The sequence below is a fragment of the Gopherus evgoodei genome, chromosome 2, assembly GCF_007399415.2.
Source record: "Gopherus evgoodei ecotype Sinaloan lineage chromosome 2, rGopEvg1_v1.p, whole genome shotgun sequence".
In the NCBI taxonomy this organism is placed as follows: Eukaryota; Metazoa; Chordata; order Testudines; family Testudinidae; genus Gopherus; species Gopherus evgoodei.
This window is the reverse complement of record NC_044323.1, coordinates 240718700-240746140: the sequence shown is the minus strand read 5'-3', so window position 1 is coordinate 240746140 and position 27441 is coordinate 240718700. Positions and strand designations below refer to the sequence as shown.

At 37.5% G+C, this 27441-nt stretch overlaps 1 protein-coding gene across 1 annotated transcript; it reads right to left on the bottom strand.

Moving 5' to 3' along the window:
- Nucleotides 1-27441, bottom strand: PI15 (peptidase inhibitor 15). The gene is made up of 6 exons (XM_030553299.1): nucleotides 27317-27441; nucleotides 26406-26747; nucleotides 9701-9819; nucleotides 9226-9358; nucleotides 8946-9061; nucleotides 1-5974 (listed from the first exon to the last, which is right to left on the bottom strand). The coding sequence occupies exons 2-6, from the start codon at nucleotides 26676-26678 to the stop codon at nucleotides 5839-5841; spliced, it is 777 nt and encodes a 258-aa protein (XP_030409159.1). The 5' UTR covers nucleotides 26679-26747; nucleotides 27317-27441; the 3' UTR covers nucleotides 1-5838.

Genomic DNA, 27441 nt, shown 5'->3' with positions numbered 1-27441 from the left:
TTAAATGCATAGACATTACACATTAGTTCAAAATAATCTATATTTCTTTGTTTTCATAACATCAAGAATTGAAACAGGAATACTAATTGATATCTCAGTTGTAACATACGTATTTCATCATATAATATGGAAACAATATGTTCAATAATTCACTGCAACCCTGTGTCAAATGAAGTTTCTTCTATGACAAACATTTTGAAGGAAGAAAGAAAGAAACCTAAAAATGTGTGAGAAACAAGAAATTCCATTGCATAAATACGTAAAAGATTCTGGGGTTGATTTTTAATAGCAAGAGCCAAATCTTCTGTTGTATGTATGAATGCCAAAACCTTCTATTTTGTTATGGTATGGTATGGTATGGTATGGTATGGTATGGTATGGTATGGTATGGAAGAAAATGAAGAGAAAAGCAAATAGACAAGCATTTAGTAATTATACAGTATCTGAAATCAGTTCACTTATTTAATGAATCCCAGCACACAAGCACTTCTTCAATGAAACAATAAGATCCTGCATGAAACAAAGAGATTTACTTCTTCAGAGCAATCCCATATTGCCACTAACTCCCTGTGAGGAGGGTATTACCTCTAACTTTGTATCTAAATAGTTTCTGCCTTGTGTGAACATGTGCTGAAGATCTAGTGAGTTTGTAGGATGAACAGCATAGAAGGGTGCACTACATCATTATGAGTTAAACATGGGGAAACCCGTTTTCCACCTTGATTTTGTCATTTTCCAGAACACAAGAAAATAATTTTGAATTCAAAATGTTTTATTCCTGTTGTCTCTGTAGTGCTTCTCAAAAGAGAGCTCTGTACAATAATGCTGTTTACAGTGGGTGGCTCCTAAACCAGGAGTTTAAGCCCATTCCATTAATCAGTTTGAATCAAATATTGCAATCCATAACAATATAACTAGGAAATACTTTCTGTTTGCCAGACAAAAACCGTATCCTGGGCCAAACTCACTAACCAAAAATTGAGCAGAAAGAAGGCCTGGGACTTATGCTTAATAATAAACTAAAATGTCATAAATTAATCAGAAGCATTCTTTTTCTTCTAGAAGAAATGAGAACTTGAGGGGATCATGTTCATTGTATGCATAGCAATAGTGAATTCTGAGAGAAGCTCTGAAACCCAATGTATGGGTTCACATACTTTCTGGTTATCAGAACCAGTGCATAGTCAAAAGCCAGGATGCAGGAATTTATATACTTCACAGTTACAGAAAACCACCAATAAAAATGGCAAGTCATTTGTGAGTGGCCTTCAGGTCGGCTGAGATCATTCCACTTTAGTAAATGAAATCAACAGTAACTGAGGGAAACTTTACTCACAAGACTCAAGGCTTTACAAAATATCTTATTACTATGTGTATAAGGCCCCTGTCAGTAATGATTTCAAATAGCCTATGAACACATTTTAATGATCCCAAATCTCCTCCTAAGGGAATAACCTACTTCAGAAAGATTCACTTTGCTCTAATGGCTCTGTGAAGCCATACATCCTACTTCCTAGGGATCAGTTCATTCCCCACTGAATTCCAACAGAAAGGAATTAGGCCTCAATTGATGTCAATGGGAATTTTGCCACTGATTTCAATAGGTCCAGAATCAGACACTTAGGTAGGTAAGAGAAGATAAAGAAGACAACTAGATTTCAATGGAGTTGCATGGATGTAACTGAGAGTAAAATTAGACTTCATATATACATAACTCTCTTTAGCAACACTGGGAGTTAAGCACAGGAATCTGGAAGAAAGTAAGCTCCACACAGGCCGGCTCCAGGTTTTCTGCCACCCCAAGCAATGGGGAGAAAAAAAAAAGCTGATCGGCGGCACTTTGACGGCAACTCAATCGTGCTCCTTCATTCTTCGGCGGCAGTTCGGCGGTGGGTCCTTCACTCCCTCTCTTCCTCTTTGGCAGCACTTCGGTGGCAGCTCAAAGAGGAAGAGAGGGACTGAGGAGACCCCTGCCAAATTCCCGCCGAAGACCCAAACGTGCCTCCCCAAACACCTGCTTCCTTAGCTGGTGCCTGGAGCTGGCCCTGGCTCCACAGCAAAACTGATGAATACCACAGCTAGGGTCTTATTCCTACGCTAAAGAAAAGACAGCAATTCCTGATTCTGGACCTATTGAAATCAGTTGCAAAATTCCCATGGCTTACAAGCACTAGAGTATGTATTGTAACATCAGAAATAAAACTCGTCTTCTGCAAAAATGTCTCCAGCACCAGAATATACAGTTTAGCACCAAAAAGACAGCCTTTACTAGCTATTTGCTCAGTAAATAACATAACAGTGAGGCAAAAATATCACAGGCAATTATTATAACATGAAAGGCTGCACTGGGTTCTTAATGGCATTGCTGCATCCTTTTAGCTTTTTACTCCTATAACTCTTATAAGTGTCTCTTATTTTAAATCACAGTTATTCTTCATCCCTATTTTATTCCTTGTATAGTTTCATAAATATGTTTTATATTTAAAGAAGAACAAAAAATATTGTATCCAAAAGGAATATTTTTCCAATGGCCAGTCTACTGTTATAAAAGCACACTGCTATTCTGCTCTGTAGGAAAAAGAGTGCAGATTTGTAAACCTGTGAAATGGGTGGAATAGTCCCATGATATTTGGGGTTTTGGGGGGTTTCTTTTTTTTCAGCATAGCCCTGTAATGGTGAGGGAATATTATATGACACCTTTGGTCTTCAGCATATTCCTGGTACTTTTATTCCAACAGCATTTTGTGTCAGGTAATCAATCAAGCAGCACTAACATGGGCTATCAAGGTAGATGTTTGCTGGCATTGTCATTATTCAATCCAAGGGAAATTGCAGGAACTCATATAGATAATGCACATTTATAAAAAATTGAAAGGTAAACTGCATTTGGTTAGTCAAATGTCCAGTTAGCTGTAACCTTCTTTGTTAAATGAAATATGTTAAACTAAATGCTTGCTGCTGGTTTTCTCAGAAGCTGCTCTTATGAAATAGCTTATATCCAGATTATTTCCTGCTGTTGTAAATTACAGTGTGATTATGACAGATATAATTATCCGTAGCACCATTACTGTGTTTTGAAAAAAAATCTGCACCCCTGTTTGATAGTAGCAAAGTTTCCTATTACTTATATCTACAGAAAACAAAATATTCCAAAATATCAGCTTATTATTACCAAGTTAAAAAAAAGTTACAGATACAATAACATATATACCCGTTATAATACTTTCAGCTGAATTACAGAATTATAAATTAATTTACAATTTCTAGTTCTGTTTGGAAAGTGTACCACACAATGTACAAGTTGCAAGTTACAAAGTGCATAGTTATTAAACATTAACCCTAATCCTTAGGCTCTGCATCTTAGAACTTTTGTTAATGTAGTCTCTGCCTGTTATTTTTTATAACTTTTTTGCAAATGTAAGGAAATGCAAAAGTAAAATTTTATCTGTTCCCCCTTCATCCTCCAAAAAACATCTGTCATGTGGTACAAAAATGCATTTTGCCTCTATATTCCTTAGTCAAAAACTCCCACTGGGATACAGAACATGGCCTATGTACCACTTAAAATGGAACCTTTCAAATAGAGCCTTAAGTGCTGCACAGAGCTTGTGTTTTCCCTCTGCAAAGGGGTGAATTTCACCCAGTTGGACTATTTGACCAAGCGAGGACTGCAGGACTTCAAGACCATTGTTAACAATAAGGAAAACCTGCAACATTTAAATTCTTACTAAAACAAAAGTTACAGAAACATCACATATGGTTTTGTTTTTAAGTTCTGATGCCTAGTGGCACTATATACTTCTCTAATTATTGTCATGTCAGACAAAGGAATGTCAGCCAGACATATGCTTGAAGAGCTACAGTACAATAAATGACATTCTCTGAGTTAGTGTCTAATCATAGAATCAGAGGGGTAGCCGTGTTAGTCTGGATCTGTAAAAAGCAATAGAGAGTCCTGTGGCATGCGTCTGACGAAGTGGGTACTCACCCCACGAAAGTTTATGCTCCAATACATCTCTTGTCTAATCATAGATATCTGAAGTATGATAATTCCATTTGCCATGTACTACAGAACTCATTCAGTCCATATAATTGATCCCTTTGGCAATAGGGTTGACTACATGTAAATTATTCCCATATTTGTAATTTCAGTAAAGCTATCATGTACTCTGGTAGCAGACTTTCTTAACCAGCCTTGGGAAGAGGACATCTTTGCTTTAAAATAAAATGCATATATATATATATATATATATGATTCTGGTGAAACTCACGAACTTCCAAAGCTCATGAGCTTCAAAGTGCCCAACATATCTGTGCCAGGCAGAGTGGAAATGTGGGAAATTGTAAACAACTAATCACTTGTATTCTATGTTCATCATGAGCAAAATTCTGCCTTGGGATATGAAGGTACAACTCTCAGTCACTTCAATGACAGTTGCACACATGCATCTGAGGGCAGAATTTGTACCCTGGTCTGTTATGGATACCATTCAGGACAAGCAATCTATACATATATACAGTGTTCTAGTTTCAACTGTAGTCCCTTTTCCATAAATTTTCTACTTAGCTCCCACAAGAAGTTTGCTTTTTGGAGAGGATAATAAGTATAATTTTCTTTGCTGGTTTATAAAGATACTTTTCAGGAAATAGCCTCACCATACCGTTTGAAGGACTCTGTCAACTGTTTTACAGATTCTGTTTTTTTGTTGCACACTGTTAACCTCTTCCCCCCTTTTTAAATAAAAGTTCCCTTTTCACTTTGTACTTTTTATTTGAGATATCCTTTAGTCAAAATTGTGCAACACTGAGGCCTGATTGGAAGTTTTACCTGTAGCACTATTTCAGCGAGGGATGTGTTTTTTGTTTGTTTTTTACTAACATATTTATACATGTAAAAGCCCTAGTATGGATCCAGTTATACTTGTATAAAGGTGTCTTATGCCAATATAGTTATTCCCCTTCCCATATGGAATAGTTGTACTGATAAAGAGTGCCTTTATACTGTTATAACTGCATCCACACTAATGGGGTTCTACAATGTTAACTATCCGGTATACTTAAAGTGATACAACTTTCTAGATTAGACAAAGCTTTAGTCAGGTTGGTGAACATTTGCAGTTCCATCATATTTCTTAGTGGTACAAGGGCCAGCATGGCTCCCTGTTCTTTACTTCTCTATCTCCACACAGGCATCATTGATGATAGCAGCAGCTGTGTTTGGAATTCTTGAAATATCTTAAGTTAATCACTGTTGTGCATGGGGGAGCTAACATAAGGCTGAACGCTGGAGTTCCTCCTGCACATGTGTTTACTCTTGCTCAGAGTCCCATTGACTATGCAGGAGTAAGCATAAGTGCAAATGGGAGTAGCCATTTGCAAGATGAAGACAATGTTGGCGGGGAAGGGTAGGAGGTGTACTTTTTTTGTACATTTGTACATTTTTCATTTTTAAATAATTGGTGTAGTTGCCAGTGACCATTATCTATCTATAGCTATAATTTCAAAGGGAGGGGTCACATTTTAGACTTAAGTTGACAGTGCCCTTTTAAATTTTCTTTTAATATCAAACAGAACATATTCTTTAGAAAGTTACACTTTCTTAAGATGATATAAGATTATCCTTCCCTACATGACCATGGCCTGAAATGGAGAACTATAGTTATAAATTCCAAAGAGTTAAAAATGAATCTATACTGTACTCTGAAAGCTAATTATGCAAAAGGATATAAAAAGAAAACAAGAGTATTATTACTATATATATATATATGTGCAAAATTCAATATACAAGCTTTTGTTACTCAGCCATATTATTTGAAAATAATGTAAACTTGTGTTAACTTATTTAAACCAATATAAGTAGTTTGATGTTATTCCTGGAAAACAAAGATTGTCAGTACAAGCCGCTCCATAACTAGGAGGACAAGCAGAACACGGGACTCCTACTTTATACGGCGCTTCTCCAATCCAGTTGCCCCTGAAAATATAAAGTAATACATATTTTTAGTAACTTAAGAAAAATATCTTTTAATAAGTGCAAACTAAGTTTGAGTGATGTATTGCCTATCATGTATTTATAAAATATTTTCATATTGCATTGGTGACAGACACTATTTTTGGAATGACTTTTGCAACTTTGCTCTCTAGAAAGAGAAACCAACCAGAGGGCTCTTGTTAATAATATATTAATGTCACAGTGTTGTTGCAAAGTTTTAAAACTTTCATTGACTGCATATTTGTAGTGTTTATTTTCAAGATGGGAGTGGGTCTTTCGAGGATTTTGTTAGAGGGTTTAGCTCATCAGGGATCTGTTTTGCTGGGTATTGAGTGTGAACTCATGTTGATTTACTCAAAGAAACTGGGAAATGAAGAAAGAATGACATGTAGAAAGAGTGCAGGAACTGTGAGATGGCAGGAAAATTTCACTGAAAGATGAAGTCAGGGGGTCTATTGGGATTTCATGAGGACCCAGGGATTTGGCTGGAGGTTATAGGTGCCCAGTTTCTGCTAGAGGATCGAGGGTACAGGAAGGTAGCAGGCTGCAGAGGCAATCATGAGGAATGAGGTAGCCTCAAATGAGGCATCTGAGTAAGCATCCAGACTTCCAGATGCTTACACAAAGCTCTAAACTTTTAGAGATTGACCCATCATTATTGACTCTGGGATTACAGGATGGTCACTGGAGAAAGAAAGCTAAAATTAGATTTCTACTTAAATGTTGCATTTCACTAAGAAAAAAACCTTCTAATACATGTGTGATGTGCTACAGCAGTGAGTAATGCAGTTATTTGTCAAGCATTTTCTCATTCCCCCTTCCCAGCCAATAAAGATGGATCAAAAAGCCTAACTTCAGGTTGTGTCTTGGAAGAAAGTAGGAGTCTCTCAAATACTTTACTCATTCTTAGTCCTATTCCAAATGGGCACAGCAGACTGCACAAGCAGGGAAATTTGCTAGCTTGATAACAGATACTGTAATCTAGAAGGAGTGCCACAATTTGAATGTTGGCTTCATTCATCGGGAGTGATTAATAGAGCTGTAGATTAAATATATCAATTAATTAGGTCTAAACTATACACACATTTTTAAGCAACCCTTCTTAACACTGTTTCTGAAATCAGAAACTCAAGTAGACATTGTGGACTACCTGGCATATTTTTCAACCAGTTTATAGTAGGGTATACATCAGCCAATAGGAGGCATAGCGCTGATGTCCTGGGCAATTTGAATAATGTTCTTCTGCACCTCTGAAACCCCTCTAGTTTAAAATGGTTACAGTGTTCTTCACTTCCTGCCCTCAACTATTGTATAGTGCTGTGGTATGCTGTGTAGCTGAGAGGTGCAAACGTCTTAGGGATTAGTGAAGTGATATGTAGATATTCAGGTCCTGACCTTGATGTCCTTGCCAAATTTCATTCGTTCTTTTCAGGCAAATTTCCAATGACATAAAAACATGGACATAGGAATTGCCATGCTAGACCAGAACAGTGCTCCCTGTAATACCAAATCCTTTACCTGACAGGGCCAAATACTAGGGATGAAAATACTGGTCCCACTGATTGACTTCACTGGAGCCGGGAATTCAACCAAAATACTTCAGAGGAAGATGTAAGAAACCCTTTAGCTTATGGGATAACCTGCCTATATGGGAAGTTTCTTCCTAGCTCTAGTCAATGAGTGGTTGGCTTATGCTCTGAAGGATGATAGCTCATGTCTCATTTAAAACACTCTTATCTTATCTAGTGCAACTGTTGATGCTCTCATTATCCACATAAAATCTAACCCTTTTTTTTAATCCTTCTAAGCCTTGGCATCCATATTTAGTGGCAATGAGCTAATAACTTTGATAGAGTAAGGGCCTAGTAAAAACTGAGTTGGGATCTCAGGATTTCTGCTAGTAACTGCAAAGTAAATCAGAATTTTCAGAACAAAAGAAACTAAATGTAAAATATCATTATTACAGGGTTAATAATGCATCAAATAATGCATCAGATAACTCAGTAGTTCTCAACAATGCCTCATTCATTTGCCATAATTGAATGAAATGAATGATATACCTTAATAATTTTGTAATTACTTTGTGTTTTGTAATTTTTGACACATATATGCATACATTATAATGCCCAGGTTCCTATTAAAGACAGGCTTAAGTTATGATATTTGGAACCTGATTGGGGTATCAGTCCAAACATCCCCAAAGTGTGGAGATTGGAGTCAGATATGGTTTTACTATCTGATCCTCCTCTAGTTCCTTTGCTACTACTTTTTATATTAATTGTAATAGTAAATATAAAGGACCTGCCTTCTTGCCTCCCAAAATAGAAGTGGTTTCTTCTTTGGAGGTTTTTTCATAAAAATTTACCTGTTTGGGAGTTGCAACTCTTCAGAGAGACAGTTAAAAATTCTCTTCTTATGTATATGGCAGCTGGGACAATGAAATTACTCACACTCATTCACTGCCCTATTCTTTACCACTTATGGATCTGTGACATTTAAAGTTTATCAAACCTTTACAACTCATTATTATTTGTTTGGGTTGTTTTATACAGCACCATTGGCAAGGCCCTTTATAGACGTTTAAGGCCCCAGTCTACAATGGGCCAACTCTTGTCAGTAAGTGCAAATCAACATAAGTATGGATTGCAGAACTGGATTCCCTAACATCGCAAGGGAGTGAGGAGAAAAAGCGGTGGGGGGGAAAGAGTAATGCAAAGGATGAGCATTACAATAACAAAAATAAAGAGATGTGATTTTGTTAAATACACATCTTGTTATTCCTCTTTGGTTTGTACATTTTATATTTCCAATTATTATATTTGTTCAGGGAAGCAGGCCCATCACAAAAGCATGACAGGAATGCTAGCTGGAAAAAGGAAGTAAACAGTCCTATCAAATAACCAATACATGCATGAAGTATAAAAGTAAACAGAATGAAAAGAAAGCAACTCACTTTGGGGCATAGTTGCATACCAAGTAAACAGCTTGTCGCCAAACAGATCCCCAGACATTCATATTGTGGCATGTGTGGACTGCGCAGCCTATACGATTGGAAGTGGCCCAAACCATCTGAATAAATAATCGTTATTCTTTTGGTGAAGTCAACACTGAAAAGAAATATTATTGACACAGACACACACACACAGACATACACACACACGTACATATACACATCACAGAAAAGTCCAATTTTGAACTATAGATTGGTGAAAGAAGAATGGAACTCATATAACCTGTGTATAATGTGTGCACATGGGTCCATAGCATCTCAGAGGGCATCTAGGGTTGCAGTCCTGAGGATATGGAAAAGCATAGTCTTTCACTTCATCATACCATGGCTTTACTAGCTGAAGAATGGATCGATACCTAGATTAATTTAAAGACATAGGTTGTGGGGGAGGGAAAGTTCATTTTCAAAATTTGTTATGTTAGAACATTTGGCTTGGCATCCATAGTACAGTCCATTCACAAACTGCTATTCTGTGGAGACCTGAAATCCTTGGTTACAGTAATAGTCACCAATGATTAATTCTCATGTTCCTGAATGGAATGAAAATCTTTATAAGCTGTAAACAAATTGAGTTCTTGCCATCGCACTAGCTAAAAGGTTCAGATTGGTGTAGCTCCATAGAAATTGACACCAGCTGAGGATATGGCCCTCAATTTTTTAATAAAAATAAAAGATTTTACAAAATGACATCTACCTACCTTCCAGTTCTTACAGATAGGTTTTGGCCCAAGAATCTCAGTAAGTAGGAAGGTCCATGATCCCAAATGCATGTTGCAGCCCAAGCCTCTGCGGACTTGGCAAGAGTTTCATCCCAAACCTGACAAAGTAAAAAATCCTTAGCAGTGGTACTGAAAAATGTAGACTAATGCAAGATGCAGGTATATATATGATATGATATGATCAGGTCAATATAACATATCAGATCAATAGCTCAACACTTGAAGAAGATTTTTATAATACTTGATATTAAATCTGTGGTTACCATGAAAAAATATGTTGTGTGTCTTATAAAAAATAAAATACAGTCAGAGAGCTCCATCATCCACATGAACATGGTTACATCATGTATGGGGACTTGTCAGATCTATCAGAGGGCCAGGACACATCACCAAATTCCAGCACCCCGAGTATGCAGCTGTGTCCCATCCTGTATGGAAGGGTCCTCCTATGACACTATTTTCCCTATCCACTTTCCAGGAGTCTTTGGGGGCTCTTTGTATTGGATAGAGTCCAGAAAGGGCAGTGGGGATCCCATGAATTGTTGGGGAGCAGGGCTAAGAAGACACACATTGTCCTGTGAAACATTCTAGAAAGGATGCAACCTCAGATGGTATAACATATTCCATGAAACCCCTACACATAGTAGGTGGAATAGCCAGCCTGCTTTCTTTGAAGTCACGTTGTCAGGAAAGCGAAGGGCTAGAGTGGGGGTAGAGGGTCTCCTAGGGACCCCTCCTCCAGGATCCACACTGAGCATGTGCTTCCAGAGCTCATCTCACAGGGCATCAAATACTGTTCCCCAGTGGAATAATCAGCAAACAATTCTGTTAGAAGATCTTTTAGTGATTTCCTCCCTCTAAGTTTTCTTCCATGATTTTTACTGTGGGAACAAATGATCCAGCACACAGTTCTTTATTACTAGAGATATTTGCATTAAAGGGGGATTTTTTTCCCTCAAGAGTTAAATAATGTCTCCTGCTTGTACCTCATTTGTTTACATAGATCCTTGGTTTGTGTCTAGACTCAGGGTACATCTTCACTACCATCCGTATTGGCGGGTAGCAATCGATCCCTGAACGAGCTGCTGTCAACTCCAGAACTCCATCAACATGAATGGCAATAGCGGAGTCAACAGAGGGAGCCGCAGATGTCTATCCCGCGCCATGAGGACGATAGGTAACTTGATCTAAGATACTTCGACTTCAGCTATGCTATTCACGTAGCTGACGTTGCGTATCTTAGATCGATTTCCCCCCCAGTGTAGACCAGCCCTCAAATGCAAACAGTTATGAAGTCATAAACAGAGGAATGTGTCAGTTAAATAATATAAATAGCAGCAATCAATAATCTCTTATAGAATGAACACATATTCAGGGTAATGCCTCTAGTAATGAGCATTTTACTAATATCATAGAACATGTGCAAATTCCAAAATATTTAAAAAATAAAGTTATTCTCAAGTAACAAAATATAACTCCAGACTTGGATGCATGTTTATAATGCCTCAAAGTTCAGAGTATTCCAGTTCAGGCTTTTGGTCCTCAGAGTTCAGGGTATTCCAATTCAGCCTTTTGGTCAAGGCCAGCTTTAACAAATAGCAAACAGAAATGCAAAAAATCCTGAAACAATCCAGATAAATATTTTATCCAGGCCAAAAATATATATTTAAAAACAAAAGCAAACCAAAAGCATCCAGTGAAGCTGGAAAATGGAACATACACTTTGTCACATATGATGTAAGATGGACAATTGGGAATAAACACCATAGAGGACAATTTGGCACATAATGCCTATATCTTGACAATGAGCTAATGAGCTGCTATTGATTCTGGGAATTACCGACCAGTGAGAATTATCTCAGTACTATAAAAATAGTTGAGAAAAATCATTAAAGTTAGGGTTACGGAGTGACTCAAAAGTGCCCTCTTTCAGTGTAATCAAATATGAGATGCAGGAGAAGGCATTGATAGTTTAAGTTCATTTAGAATTTCAAAGTGCAATTGAGGAAAGAGCCTTTTAAGGAACTCTAGTAGCTACCAGAAGAAGTAAAGTCCCATCATGGATTAAAACTGGTTGTGTCCCCTCCTCCACCACCCCACCTGGGCTACCTTGACAGTTATCCCCTATTTCTGTGATTAGTTAATAAAGAATGCATGAATTTGAAACAACAATGACTTTATTGACTCTGCAAGCGGTGATCGAAGGAATGAGGTGTGGGTGGTTGGCTTACAGGGAAGTAGAGTGAACCAAGTGGGTGAGTTTTCATCAAGGAGAAACAAACAGAACTTTCACACTGTAGCCTGGCCAGTCATGAAACTGGTTTTCAAAGCTCCTCTGATGCGCAGCGTGCCCTGCTGTGCTCTTCTAACCACCCTGCTGTTGGGCTGTGCATAATCAGCAGCCAGGCGATTTGCCTCAACCTCCCACCCAGCCATAAACATCTCCCCCTTACTCTCACAGATATTGTGGAGCTGACAGCAAGCAGTAATAATAATGGGAATATTGGTTTTGCTGAGGTCTAACCGAGTCAGTAAACTGCACCAGCGTGCTTTTAAACGTCCAAATGCACATTCTACCACCATCCTGCACTTGCTCAGCCTATAGCTGAACAGCTCCTGACTACTGTCCAGGGTACCTGTGTATGGCTTCATGAGCCATGGCATTAAGGGGTAAGATGGGTCCCCAAGGATAACTATAGACATTTCAACATCCCCAATGGTTATTTTCTAGTCTGGAAAGTAAATCCCTTGCTGCAGCCATTCAGACAGACCAGAGTTCCTGAAGATGCGAGCGTCATATACCTTTCCCAGCCATCCACGTTGATATTGGTGAAATGTCCATTGTGATCCCCCAATTTGTTTGAGTGATTCCAGAGAGGCTATTGCAAACTAGCAGTTTATTCCATCACTGCTACAAACTTGGTACAAGGACTTTACTATTATTTGTATATATATGATATATTAACCATTTATAACTCTCTCCTTTTATTATTAAACCTTTAGATTTTAGTTACTGAAGGGCTGGCATCAGCATGATTATTGGGTAAGAACTGAGTTATGTATTGACCTGGCTAAATGGCTGATCCCTTCTGATTCTGATTAAAGTGGTTTTCAGTAACCACTCATCATAAGTCCAAATGTCTGGGTGATGAGCCAAGGGAAGGAATGCATAAGAGGGCTATGTTTTTCGCTTCTTGTTAACTAGCGTGGTGATACAGAAGCTCATTTATGTTACCAATTTGGTAAACTCTAATGATAGAATAACCACCAGTTTGGGGTGTGTCTGCCCTATTTCTTAGCAGTCTTTCCTGAATTTGGTATTCTCAGTTGTGACCCACTGAGGCATGGTGAGAACATGGTGTCCAAAGTTTTCTATCTAATACTAGACTTTAAATAGGATTATATATGAACACTATCAAATAGATTGTAAACTGGCAAAGGATAATGATAAATTACAATGCTTTTTCCATTTGGAGATGGAGAAATGTGTCCAGTGATATACTGCAGTGACTAGTGCTTAGGCTAGTTTTATTTGGCATATGACTTGGAATAGAGAACAAAGAGTGTAGCTGCAGTTAACACTAAATGGGGAGATGTTGCAAACATGAATCAGGACAAAAAAAATAAATAAATAAAGGGATTTTGGAAAGGTTGAAAATATAGGCAAGAAATCCCAAGATTATATTCTTCACTGACGAATTCATCTGATCAAATGTAATCCAAAACATATTTATTCAAAGAACCAAGATACTTAAGAAAGAAAAAGAAAGAAAGAAAGAAAGGTCTGATTGTATTCAGCAAACTAAGAGACTGTCTCTGGAAGCCACCCATATATGTAACTCCTGTGGACTTCAATGAACATTCGACACAGACGGGATCACAGCCTAACTTTCGGTCTGGATGGCAAAAGAGAAATGTGCATATAATTTCAGGCTGTGTATGCAGAAGTATTTTATTAGAGCAGGGACGTAATAAGGCCCTCTTTTTATGGTGTTGATGAGACCACCCCTAAAATACTGTGTTTCTTTTGATTTATTAATTCATCATTATTAGTTTTCAGTCAACAGCACAAGTTGCTAGCAACTGTGAAACATAAAATAAGGCCTAATTCTTGCATTGAAGAGTTTATAATCTAAGACAATGACAAAAGGTAGGGAAAATAGCACCACCATTTAGTAAAGGGTCCAGGTGATAAATGGCCATGTCATGATAATACATTTTTAAACAAATATTATCAATCAGATCCTCAGATGATATAAATGAGCATAGCTGCAATGCAGTCTTGCCCGATTTTTTTGCCATTTGCCAATTATAGTTAGACAGTTTCTTGTAGGAGTCACAGTGGAAGTGATTTCTCCAGAGGGATTTGACAGTTGAGAGGTAATGGACTCATGAACCAAACCAGAGAGGTTTCTACATTTTAGTTTAAATTCATGGATGAAATCCTAACCTTGCTGAAATTAATGGGACTTTTACCACTGGCTTTAGTGAGGCCAGAATTTCATCCCTGTTTTTTTTAACTCTCTTCAAGCAAGAAGTACAGTAAATCTTATCATTCCCATCAAATACAGCAAATAGCAGAGGAAAGTGTAAAACATACTGCTCATAATGAATGAACTGTAAGAAAGTGAAACTAGTATTCTTTCATAAGGATTTTTCAATATGGTTTGGTAATAGTTACAAACAACTTCCATTCCTGAGGTGCTCGTAACTCTGAGGTTCCACTATAGCTTCCATAGTGCCTAATTTGTAGCTGTTAACAGCATCCTGTCACACTATGAAACAAAAGTCTTTGAGACAAGGAAAAACAATATATTTTCTAACTTTGCTGAGGCTGTCTGCAGTCAGAAGTCCTCCATCACCATTGCTTTCACAAAATCTAATGCAAGTTTGCTAAAGGGTTGCTGAATTATACTATACATGTGTTTCAACTTCTAGATATATTTATTTCTTGGTAATTTCCCAAGAGCAAACTGCACCTTTTAAAATGGTCTCTAAACAAAATTACTTCTCTTTTATTAGTGAACTAAAATATTTAATGTGCTTATTCTTAAATACACTATTGCACTTGGCAGCAGCTGTTCAGGACAGTTTGAACATGCAAGCTTTGCTAAGAGCATCTGTGGATGATGAATGTGCAATGTCATGATTAAATTATACTGACTAAAACAAAACAAATTTAAAAATCAACATACTCCATTTTTCTGAGCATGCTATTGGGATATATCAAACTTTAATGACTCAGATTTTATTAGCATGCTGAAACCACATACAATTTTCACTCTGTACATGCACTACAGCAGTTTTCTTTTGCATTCATTGAGTGCCTGCTGTATGAATACTCAATTGTAATAGAATTAATGCCACCTCTGTTTTTAGGTTTGCTCTTTTGGAGGAGTACTTACTGGTTTCAGTGTAGACCAGGCTCAAGTCCCACTGTAACCTATCTTGAAATGACACATTATGCATTTATCACTGGATTCAAAATTAAGCTTTCATCTAGGACTTGTCTATGAGAATATTTATTTTTCAGCAAGCTGGGTTGTGAATCTACCTTGTGCTAACCTCCCATGCACTAATTATCCATGTGGACCCTGCTGATGCACACTAACAGTTTGGGAGTGCACTTACTATACACCCATTTCAAAGCAGGGTCTAATTCAGCACCCACTGATGTCAATGACAATGCTCCCACTGACTTCAATGGGGGCAAAATGAAGTCCACGATTGTATTCCCTCATTATGTTCAGTCCTCATGGAAAAATGGGATCATGTAGAGTTAACAAGGACAGCTAAATGTTTCAGCTTAAATGCTTCAGCAATTACAGTATGCAAACCATGCTGATGTTTAAACTGCCACTGCCAGATGTCAGGATTAGCATCCCATGAAACTATATGGAGCAATTCTTTTCAGAAACTGTTGTTTCAATTTGTCTGTTTGAGGAATTCCTGGTGGCTCACGAACCACACTACATCAGGTGACATACTGAAGGTTTTCATAACTAGGAGGGCTAGAAATACACACACACTCTACAAATACTTAATGGAAGCTTAAAATCTGTGTAGATTGAAGGGTTTACAAGAGAAGTGCCCATGTGTGAGCATTGGTTTAGTCCCAGTCACAGCTCTGGAGGAGCTGGAGTTGATATACAGACCTCAGTCCCTGGATAGCACTGGAAGAAGCATAGGGCTCTTCACATCACACCCCATCAACTTCTCTAGGCAGGTTAGAATGGTACTGACCAGTTCTGGAGGCAGCAGTCTGATAGCCTAACACAAGTCAAAAGGGAAAAATGGTAGAGAACTTTGAACCTCAGACTGGTGCATGGAGGACACCACTCTCCACCTGAAGAAAATAAACAGGCAATCCCACATCTCTTTGTGTATGTGCAAATATTACTTTTAAATGTTATACTAGAGTATATTTATTTGACTTGATTTCAACTGACACAAGTGATTGTTTCCTCCCTGTTGTGAAAAATTATCAAAATTCCACCACTGGATAATCTTGTACCAGAGGAAAAATCCATAGCCACTCAATAAATGAATCACTCACTAAGGAATAGTTTTCTATCACATCTCTTTAATGCATTTTCAGAGAAACAAAGAATAGAAGATGCATAATTTTAACCATCTATATTGCACCTATCCTCACTGAGATTTATGATCTGACTTTTAAATTCTGCAAGACGTGTAATTTTTTTTCCCCCTAATAAAGAAATTGCTACTTTATTCCAAATGTACCAGCAAGGTCTGCCAACAATTTACTACATTTCTTATGCTTCAGAGTGTTGTTACAATCTTTTTAGTGGCTTACTCTGAAAGTAGACTAAAGTAGGTACAGTTAGAAAAACTTATTTTAGCTTTTTACAGGAAGATAAAATAGCATTGATTCAGGCAATATTCTCTATTTTTGAGATAGTGAATAGCTCCTTAAACCAGTAATACCTATTTATAGTTGAAATGGTGTTTTTAAAGTCAGCTCTTTAACTATGTCTATTGCGTAGGAGTAATATTTTAGAAAGAATTACTGATTTTGGTGATTGAATGCAACCGAGTATTCCAGCAAATATATAAATGGGCCTCAGAATTTTAAATTTGTGAAAAGTCAGACTCAAGATCCATAAATAAAATAATTTTGGTTTTGGTTTTCTGACAATTTTTTTTTTTTAAGGAAATCAGTCACTTTCAGTGAAATAATTTCATTTAGTTTAAAACCCATTTGTCTGTTGGAAAAAAAGTTTTGATGGAAAATTTTTGAGCAGTCCCAATGTTTATATCTCAATGCTCCCTTGCTATGATGTGTGAAAAGGGAAGAGAGGAGGTACAGAATTCTTCTCCCCTAAGCCAGAAGGGGGAGAAGGTTGTCAGGGACAGCAGGAGGTGCTGGAAAGGTAAGAGGGCATCATGTGGAAAGGGACAAATCAAGCAAAGTATTCCATGATAGTACCAGCACTTCTCACATGCGCCCATATATTTCTGCATAATTTGTGCTTTCATTTAAGAACATTTACGTTTCTAGCCCTTATAATCACAAATAAAATGTTATAAACATGAATAAGTGTAATGCTGTCTTCCTGAGACAGATACCTTAATTGGCCAATTCATATTAATGGGATGTTAACTTTGAAAGGTAATGACAATGATTTAAATGACATTAATATTAAACTGCTGATCATTTTAGGAGAAATGTTCAACTACTCTGGAATACTGGGAAGATCGTAGGTTTATGGGAAGAGTACAGAGTATAGCCACACTACCCCCTGTTTTGATGCTGGTCCCTTGTTGGTATGAGCTCTTAATCTTTCCTTGAACAGATAATAAACTTGCCCAAATAAAGATACATTTTAATTTGACTAAAATAAATTTTTCACTTCAATGTAAAGTTTGGAGTAGAGAGTCTTTCATGTGAAGCTATATATATATACACCTGAAACCTTACTTGCACATGCATACTTACAGCATCAGATTGCAAATAAAATGTGGAGATAAGTAATTGTGAGGCCACGTGTACCTAAGAAATTAGGCTGACCCAGCTACTTTGCACACCCCTGAGCAATGTTGTAAATTGACCTAACCCCCATAATAGACAGTGCTAGGTTGACAGAAGAATTCTTCCAAGAGCTTACCAACTCTTGGGGAAATAGACTAACTACAGCAACAGAAGAACCCTTCCTGTTGCTGTAATGAATGTCTATGCTGCTATAGCAATTTAAGTGTTGACATAGCCATATTGTCATGCAAATATAAGCAACATCCTCCTGGTTATTAACATGCACATTCCTTTTATATTTGTGTCCTCATTTACATTATATTCATGGCTGCTGATGGATTTTTCTTTTCAGTTAACAAAGAAAAACCAAACCACCACGATGGCCCAAAGAGAAAATGGCAGGTAAGACCCTACTTTTACAGATGGTCCATCAAAACCATTACATTTTTACATCAAACTTCCCATTTTATTTCTTACAATACATGCATTTTTGCTTATTTATTCAACTGGCTGTGCAGATCAAAAATACTTCATAAAAAGTTAAAGCCTAGAGAAGGAGGAAATCCTTTGCAAAAAGACTTCTCTCTGTGACAAAAAAAATTGGGAAATGGGAGGGGGAAATGGGATGACTGAGGAATGAAATCCTTGGCCTCAATCAGCCAGGCTGTCTGTTTTGTTCTTATACCATGCTTATCACTGTAGCATCTGAGCGCCTTCCTGTGGTGCATTAAGCAATGCGACTACATATCTGTCATGTGTTGTTGTCTGTACAGCTAGAAGACAGCTACACATGTAATCATGGGGAGGAATAGCAAAAGTGGCCTGCTGCTGTCCCATTATGCAGGGCTTTGTCCAAGGTGATTCACTCAGTTTGCAGATTCCAACTGGCCATGCTGGCACCCTCAATGGAGACCTACCACATTGTGCAGAGAGATGCAGAATTCCCGCACGCAGCTTCTCTGCTGGCCCCTCTGTAGAGTGGACCTGTAGCTTTTTAAATGTTTTTAGCTAGTCTGTGGACATGTAGGACCCCTCAGTATTTGGCCCTAAGCTTAACAAAACAACCATCATTTCTTCTGCTTGCATGCTTTTTTAGCAGGGTGATTGAAAATGCGTCCTCTCTTCTCCCTCATTCTTTCAGTACATACTGTGTGATGAAAACACATGAGCTCATTGGAATTTATATAGACAGATTTGGCAAGCTTTATATATTTATTTGGGCTGTGAGATCATTTGGATTCAAGGCAGACTCTCTCTAAGAATAAGAAGAGTTTCTTTGCTCTCAGCTGGCACCTGTTAGAAATGTTACTAGGCATACTGTAACTAATTAGTACGTAGTCTGTGTCTAAATCCTGCCTTAATATGTGCAGCACAAATTTGAAAATGTAGATAGAAATTCCTAGAGTCCACTTTGCAAAGAAAAGATCCTGATTTATTATACAAGGCCACCTGTAAGATATAGCTCTCTTTTGGCTATTATTGCAAATAAATATGAGCAAACAGGTTCACATAAAATAACCCAAAGGGAAATTGTTCTGAGTTTCAAAGACAGTTGGTTAACATTTTAAAATATATAACACAGGTCTGAACTTCTGGTAAGCAGAAGTGCTGAAATACTACAAGGACAGGTTGCCAGCCCTCCAGGATTGTCCTGGAGTCTCCAGGAATAAAAGATTAATCTTTAATTATAGATTATGTCATGCGATGAAACCTCCAGAAATATGTCCAACCAAAACTGGCAACCCTACAAGAGGACCGTTCCTATGATATTCATTCCCAGCATGACCGGAATCAGATGTCTTAGAAATCTCTCAAAAAACCTGCTGTCATGAGACTTCAAGCCAGTTTGCAGATTCAAGAGGTATAGATAAGTTTTATATAAATATCTACATTTTTGGGTACCTATTCAGTCCAAAACTATACTCCTAACTTTTTCAGGTTTGCCCATCACTAATGGCCAAATAGTTTTCTTTCAGTTCTCTGCTTTTCTTCATATCTTTAGAACCAAGCTTTAAAACAATAAAAAGCAAAGAAAGAAAATCAGTAGGCTGACACATTTAATAGTAATACGTTCCTTTCATATGTTATTATTTCTGTATCTTTTGGAAAAGTCAAGTGAAAGAGTTACAAACCTCAAGATATTCAGTGTTTTCCTAACCTACTCCAAGATTCATTTTATTTGGCACGATTTTACTCAGGAAGAGGTACCAAGGGGATCTAACTTTATCCAACTGATGATCATACTGATCATTTGCCAAGAGCCTGAAGGAAGAGTCAGCTGAAATCTTTCATCTGAAATATTTTCAGAGAGAAATGTCTTTTATTCAAGAAAGAAAAACGTTAAAGGAAATTTTGTTTCTTTCAAAATTATCCTCTTTTATATGAGCAACCTGAAACTTTTCTAATTTTGATATACCAGAAACTGATTGTTTTTGGTTTTTCATTAAAAAAAATTCTGAGAAAAACATTTCTTCCATTTCCTTTGAAAATAATTCTACCAGAAAGACAGATGTAATATACATAAAAGACCCTATTGGAGCTGCCTTGCTCTTCAGAATTAAGATATTGTCCAAGGAGGGATAAGTCTCAACATGTGATGCTCCACTTTGATACAAGTTGACAGGCATTGAATGAAGATTAAAGAACCATTTTTCTCTGGACCACATCTTCACACTCAGAGTCAAGCTGGCTCTGGGCCACACTGGAGAACTGTAGAGGATGTATGTCATAGGCCTCACTATAGTCAGCATAACTGGACTGCACTATCTAATAGAGAGCAGGTGGTGTCTCTTGCTCTCTTTGGCATGCACATTTCCACAATTCTGGAGAACATTCTCTTTCTCAGTTTTGTCTCAGAGGCTGAAGGAGGACAAAAATGTAGAGAGGTTTGAAGCCACTACCTTCTCCATTCATGTATGAAGCTAAGTATTTTGTGTACTTTGGATCAGGATTCTTGTCAAAAATGTCCGTCTGTTTTTAAGCAAGACGTTCAAGAGGCGCTATATTTAATAATGAATGAATGTCCAATTCTGAGGGCTCAGGGTTACTGCCCTTCTATAAGAAACCTCACTAGGTTTTTCTTTTTCCCCTCTGACTCAAACTCCCAGAAGGCTTTCTGCTGATATTATATTTACATAATGTAAATATTCATCCACACTTTAGGATAGACACTCCAAAACATTTATGCCTAAAACAAGGGAAAGGAGCTCTCATGCCAAAGCAAATTTAAACAGGACATTCCTTACCATTTTATTGTTTGAGAAGTTCTTTAAATTTTGCAGAGAAGGGATGTTTTCCAGTGGTGGTCTTTTCTGTTTATCTTTCAAACTGTTCTCCAATCATTCACCAATAAACACTTCCTGGCTTTTGTTTTTGACATACACAGTAAGAGCTCTACTTGGTCTAGTGGGATGCTGATTCAATCCCTCAGGTAAGTGAGAGCATTCTAAAAGCTGCTCTGACTTATGCTGGCTGCCAGTGTTACCTGAGGTCAATACAGCAAAAGTGGACCATTGGGGCACAGGAAAGTCACAACTAAGGCCCCTTTACATTGCAATGTCCCCTGACCAGACACCAGCTCCCTGTATATTAAGTCTGCATATGCCAGAGTTAGAGCCACTTTGTTCTGCTGGCATGACAGAAAGCAGCCGTAACATAGGGGAGAATCATAACTTGTCTGGCCATTACTTTATTTCAAGCTTTACCATTTATCTAGGATTTGAGAACTATGTGACTGAGAGAATTCGACATACATAACTTCTTTAACAAAGTCCACTGTGTGTTATTCCTGTGTTTGTGCTATTGAGGTAGTTAGCAATCCATCAATTCAAATGATTGAATGATTGGGCCTAATTTTCATTTACACAAATGCTGCCTTTCACTGCTCTGGTAAAGGAGCCTTAAAGTGGATGTAACTGTAATTTACATGTATTAACAATAAAAACATGGGAGGACATAACCTATGCAAAGAGATTAAAGACATTTGATATGTATCAAACAACTTAGAGAAATAATGCAAAGACGACAACTTTCTGTAAATACTTGAGAGGTAATGATATGAAATGGTACAGGGAGATACATTTGATTCATTGGTTACAAACAGTATATAAAGAGTAATAATCTCAACTTCTCAAGGAAATATTTAGGTTAAACATTTGGAAATCATTTCTAATGCTAATGTAGCCCCTATTTCTTTTTCTGATTTCATAATGTTTGGCCAAAAACATTTCACAGGTTATACTAAGGTAAATTATTTGCTAAGAGATGTTATGAGACATCATCACTATGTTCAAGAGTAGACTATATAAAAGCCATATGTGTTCAATGGAGAAGACAGTTCTGAAAGGGGTTGGAACAGACTAAGAAATCCTGTCCAACCCATTATATATGACTCTTAAAGGAGTTTATCCTACAGGTGTTACAAGCATAGTTGATTTCAATGGGATCATGTACATGAGCAAAGGCAAACAGCTCAAGAAACAAAACATCTTCTGAAATATATGAAAGAAGAAAAGAAACTAGTACATTGACACCTGTAGCAGCACTAGTTACATAATGTTAATGTGGCAAAGTATATAAACAGCAAGACATTTTATCAGCACTGCCAGAGTGCTAGAGGACAAACCAAGTAAACTCACTTTGTTTTTTTATGATGAAAGGCTTTAAGGTGTCAAATAAGCCTCTTTAATGTGCTTGGTATAGTAAGCAAAATTGCTTCAATCTATTTGACCTATCCACCACCCAGCATGTACTTCAAAAGCATCTTCAAGAGTAACTGGATGGCTAGGAATGTTTATACAGAGACTTTCACCTTTAGCGCTCTAGTTTTAATCCAACTAATAGTATTTGGAAGTTATGACCATCTAATGGATACTTATGGCCTCTCTGAAATGAATTTGTGAGCTCATTACTGCTCTTGGTGAACTTGAAGATGCTTTCTAAATACACACAGGGTGAAGTACAGGTTGAAAACTAATAACTTGCTGGTCAATAATATCATGGTGAAACATATGTAGCAATATTTTAGGCAAAGTTATGAATTCCCCCTGTATGATATTGTTACAAATGCACAGCCCTGAGTAGGAAAAAGTTGTTAAACAGGTCTCTCCTAAGCAAAGGAATGTATGTTTACCTATAGAATCAAAACTAGGGCCAAATAGATTAATGGATTTTATTCATCTGTTTGCAGTGTTGCTGTAGCCATGTTGGTCCCAGGATATGAGAGAGACAAGGTAGGTGAAGAAATATATTTTATTGGACCAACTTTTGCTGATGAAAGAGACAAGCTATTGAGCTATATAGACCTGAAAATCAGCTCTGTGGAGCTTTAAAGCTTGTCTCTCTCACCAACAGAAGCTGGTCCAATAAAAAATATTACCTCACACACCTTAGCTCTCTCTTTAACGCTCTGCATCAGATATTGCTTAATACAATAGGTCTAATTCTTTTCTTGCTTTCCCTGGTGTAAAACAAGAATAACTCCTTTGAAATCAATGGAGTTACACTTGTGTAAAACATATAAGCAGAAGAAAATCAGGTCTCAAATAATAATGTCAAATAACTCAAACCTTTAGTGCAAGGAGCTCCAGTTTGCCAATGCAAAATCCAAAATAAAAATGTTAAGACCAGAACATGTTTCACATTTATAATATGTCTGAGACTGATGTGTGGCAACAAAAAAAAATATATCCCATTGTTCTTATCAATTTGGCTATCAAATTAAATGTGTCATGGAATCACAAGAAGTCTGGCAATAGGCTAAGCTGGCTACCATATACAAATCTTGTGCATTCTTGGCCTTTCCTTATATCAGTAGTATAGCCAAGAGAAGACCTGTAAACATACAAATTTAAAACAGGAGATGGCATAATGCCCAATGAACTCAAAATATTACTAAATGTAGAGACTGCATGGGAGGCAGAAGAGATTTGGGGTCAGAAAGAGACGTTAAAGGAGACAAGCATGAATGGAGGGACAGTCAAATAATTGGAGTATGGGGTCCAGGTTCCTGTGCTAAATCCTAAATCCTATCAATAGAAGAGACTGAGAATGTGGGAAGGAGTAAGCATGTAGGGCATTTGTGAGGAAAAAAAGGATTCAGTCAGGGGGAAAGAGCAGAATGTGATTTGCATGGACAGTGGGACAAAAACAAGGAGAGACAACATATTCTTTGGGTTTTTTTCCAAACCAGTTTTCCCATCCCTATTTTAATGTACTGTATGAAAAGATCCTCTTTCAGCTTGCCTGACAAGATATCTATTCAATGCACTGAAACAGCATCCTCAGCTACTTCAAAGTTCTCCTGCATCTGACATGTTTTTTCCTAGTCATAAGGTGACTAAGATAATGATTTAGGAAGACCAGTTTCACAACTAGCTGTGCCCCATTGCAGATGCCTCAGGGTAGGATGACATAATTCTGTGAATGTTCCACATGATGCATTTGGTCTATTGGCAACAACAATATGTCCCAAATATTGAGCGTCATAACCTCAAATGTAACAGAGACCTGATGTTCCCAGCAGCACATTACTGATGAAATTATACATACTGAAATTTCATGAAGAAATTACATGGAGGACTCCCAATGGAATCCAAGTTTTCCATAAGACTCCAATACAATGCTGTTGGGTGAGGGACAGCTAGGTGAATTATGGGTAGTGCCTTGAGCTACAACTTGCAGATCTAACTGAATTGTAATATCTAGTCCTTTAGCCCAAGTTCTCTGAACACTGAAGAGGAAACAATGGAACACATCACTGCCATTGTGACCCTTGCTGACTAATTAAAACAGGAAGCAGTGCTTCAGAGGAGGCCTAGTTCTTGTCTTGGTGGCTACTGAACTGGCTGATGCTCAAAGCAGCACAGATACACCTGCTGGATGGCTGGTTGCAAGATATTCTACAGCGAGGATGGCAAGAAAGGGAGTAAAAGGTAGCTTGTCATGAATTTCACCCCTCCTGCCAATGGCAGGATCTTGGTTCTTTGTCAAAGCTGTCAGGTCTAAAGGTCACCACTTTGGGCTGAAGCCCAGCAGAAAGCCCAACAATATGTAATGAAGCCCTAGCAGTTTCTGAGAGGTGTTAATTAACACAAATAAATTAAATGAATGGAGTCATCCTCCTCTTTCCTGCTCGTCACAATTTCTTTACTTTCGTCTTGCGAATGATTCTTTTACAAAATGCTTGAGAATATGAATTTTTTCCTGACATTGCTTTTGAAGCAAATTTCAGCTGGTTTCATTGTAGTCAATTGCACAGTACATTTCCAAAAGACACAAGGCAAAGGGAGGGGGAGGCTAGACGGCACTTCTCCCAGACATCACAGTGAAGTTTATTTGTACAGAATCAATAGAAACCATCAATCACAGAATCCAGTAATTAAAAGTCTGATTGCATTTGACTTTTGACCTTCTTATTTTTTTCTGCCTTTGACCTTTTCACTTAACCAAACTTCAAACTCAATCTCCATCACAGACACAAGCCCTGATGCGGCAAGATTCGACACACACTCAGTTCTCTGAAGTGCCCTTGGGAGATACTCAGCATGTTGCATGACCAAACACAGATTTAGGTAACATCTGTGACAGAGAGAAGTCCAAATTGTTAGTCTTTAGCTGCTAAAGGGGAGGAGTTTGTTTTTATTACCATCATCCCCTTTTCTGCATGTCATGTTAGTGGTGTTATGTTCCTTAAATCTGTTAACCAGCTGTTGTCATCTGAGATGCTCCTGTGTCTTTAAGTGAATATTATACTCCATATACAAAATTTGACTGCCCTTTTAAAACAATGTGAATTCCTTACTTGGTAGGTAAAAGGACTTCTGATTAACTAGCCTATTTTTAATGTTAGAGTACTAAAGTATGCATGCATTGAAAGCTGAAACACATATTACAAATACACTGGCTTTCAATGACAAAGCATTAAATCATAATGAGGAAATAATAACCAGTGTGTTCAGTTAGCATACTGTAGAAACAGATATTTCCCAGAAAGAACTTCAGCCAATAAAGAGAAAAAATGCCTAAGGATATCATGCACACTGATTTCTGAGTAAATCCAACATGTTTAGAGAAACATTTTAAACAAGTACTGTATCTAACAGAGAAATAAAACCATTATATGAATACAAAATATGCACGCAAAATAAAAACCATAATCATCTAACAAATCGATCTTTGCAAATAATATATGTGGAAGAGACTAGCAATGTTCATGGGATGCATTTTTTTTAAATACACCACTGTTATGACTTAGTGTTCTCCCTAGTAATTCAGAAATGGAACTATTAATAATTAGGATCTTAACCACTTGGTTTAGATGCTAATTATTTAAAAGCAGATTGTATATCCCTTACTTACCTTCATGAGCAGTGACTCACATGAGTAACTCTACTGACTCAAATCCCATTGACTTTATTGGAACTACTTGTGAGAGTAAATGTTCACCAGGGTGAGTAAAGGCTTCACAATTTGGCTCTTAACTCTTATAATTATTCATCACAATACTTCAGTTAAAAAAAACCAAAACGTTATAGTAAAGCCATGCAGTGGTTACAAAGCATTTGTCTACTGAACTAAAAAATGTTGGCTTGGCTCTGGAAAATGAAATCACTGATTTATAGTCTCTTATATTTTCCAGCAGGTCTAATGAAACATTATTCCCCTCTCAGAAGTAAACGAAAATCCACTTACCATATACTCCATGTTTGAAGCAGGTGGAAAGACTTTGCCTCTGACTTGATTATGATAATCAAGGATGGCAATCATGTCATTCTGTGAAATGTATCGCTTCCGCCTGACTTTGGGGATTTTTGCAGAGTCCAAGTGAGCTGCCAAAGCTGCTTCAATGTCAGTGAAATTTTTGTTTGAGAGGAATAGGTCAGTGGAATTGGGTAATGCTATTGCACTTGTTTCACAGAGAATGAAAAATAAGAAGGCACAACTGATTGTAGAGATTACTGTCATTTTAGGGCCAAGGGAGCAAGATAGGCCACAGGGTTGCTCAGCTTTAAGACAGGAGAGCAGAGGGCAGACCTGTGGAAGAAAAGGTGTCAAAAGATGTGATTCTATACACAAATTTATGGCTTGAGAGAAAAAGGGAACCTTTCCCCCACCCAAGATCAAAAGGTTTGTTTTTTTTCACAATTTGTTAAATCTCTGATACAAAGCAATTTAGAGCTATTCCTTCATAACACAGAGTATGAAAGTGAACCTTAATATGAACTTTTGAAAACTAAGGTCAAATAAAGTGCCATCATATCTGGACTACCATAATCACAGATACACTTTCTGCACAATGACTGTACTAATACACACCATCGGTTTGTACTACACACCATACTCCTTGTTCTAACTGGGCAGACTGCAAGGAATCTCACAGAATTTTATTTACTGGTGATGAAAAATACATTCCAGGGCATGTCTTTTACTGCTTGCACTCATGGCTCTGATAATGCCTCACATACAAACTAACAGGCAAAGAATATAAAAAAGCATGAAAATAGGACATCTTAGTAATACTATTCAAATCTTACTCCAGCAAAATATGATGAACAGTAATAAAAAATGCATGCAAAGCAAACTTATTGAGTTGAATGGCTTACCTCTGTGTAATACCAAAAATCAGTACAGTATACTGTGATCCCAATTTATACAGCTCTTTCCTAAGCTGTAGTGTGAACCATTGTAATGAGGATTGTGTCTTATTACAAACCCTCAAAGAACAAAA

Excerpts from the sequence above, each read along its gene's own strand:
- PI15 (XM_030553299.1), bottom strand. The coding sequence starts at position 26,678 with ATGACAGTAATCTCTACAATCAGTTGTGCCTTCTTATTTTTCATTCTC. Across the intron at positions 9,062-9,225 it reads TGTGCACACATTATACACAG|ATGGTTTGGGCCACTTCCAA; the intron begins GTTATATGAGTT and ends TTATTTATTCAG. Across the intron at positions 5,975-8,945 it reads GTATGCAACTATGCCCCAAA|GGGCAACTGGATTGGAGAAG; the intron begins GTGAGTTGCTTT and ends TTATATTTTCAG.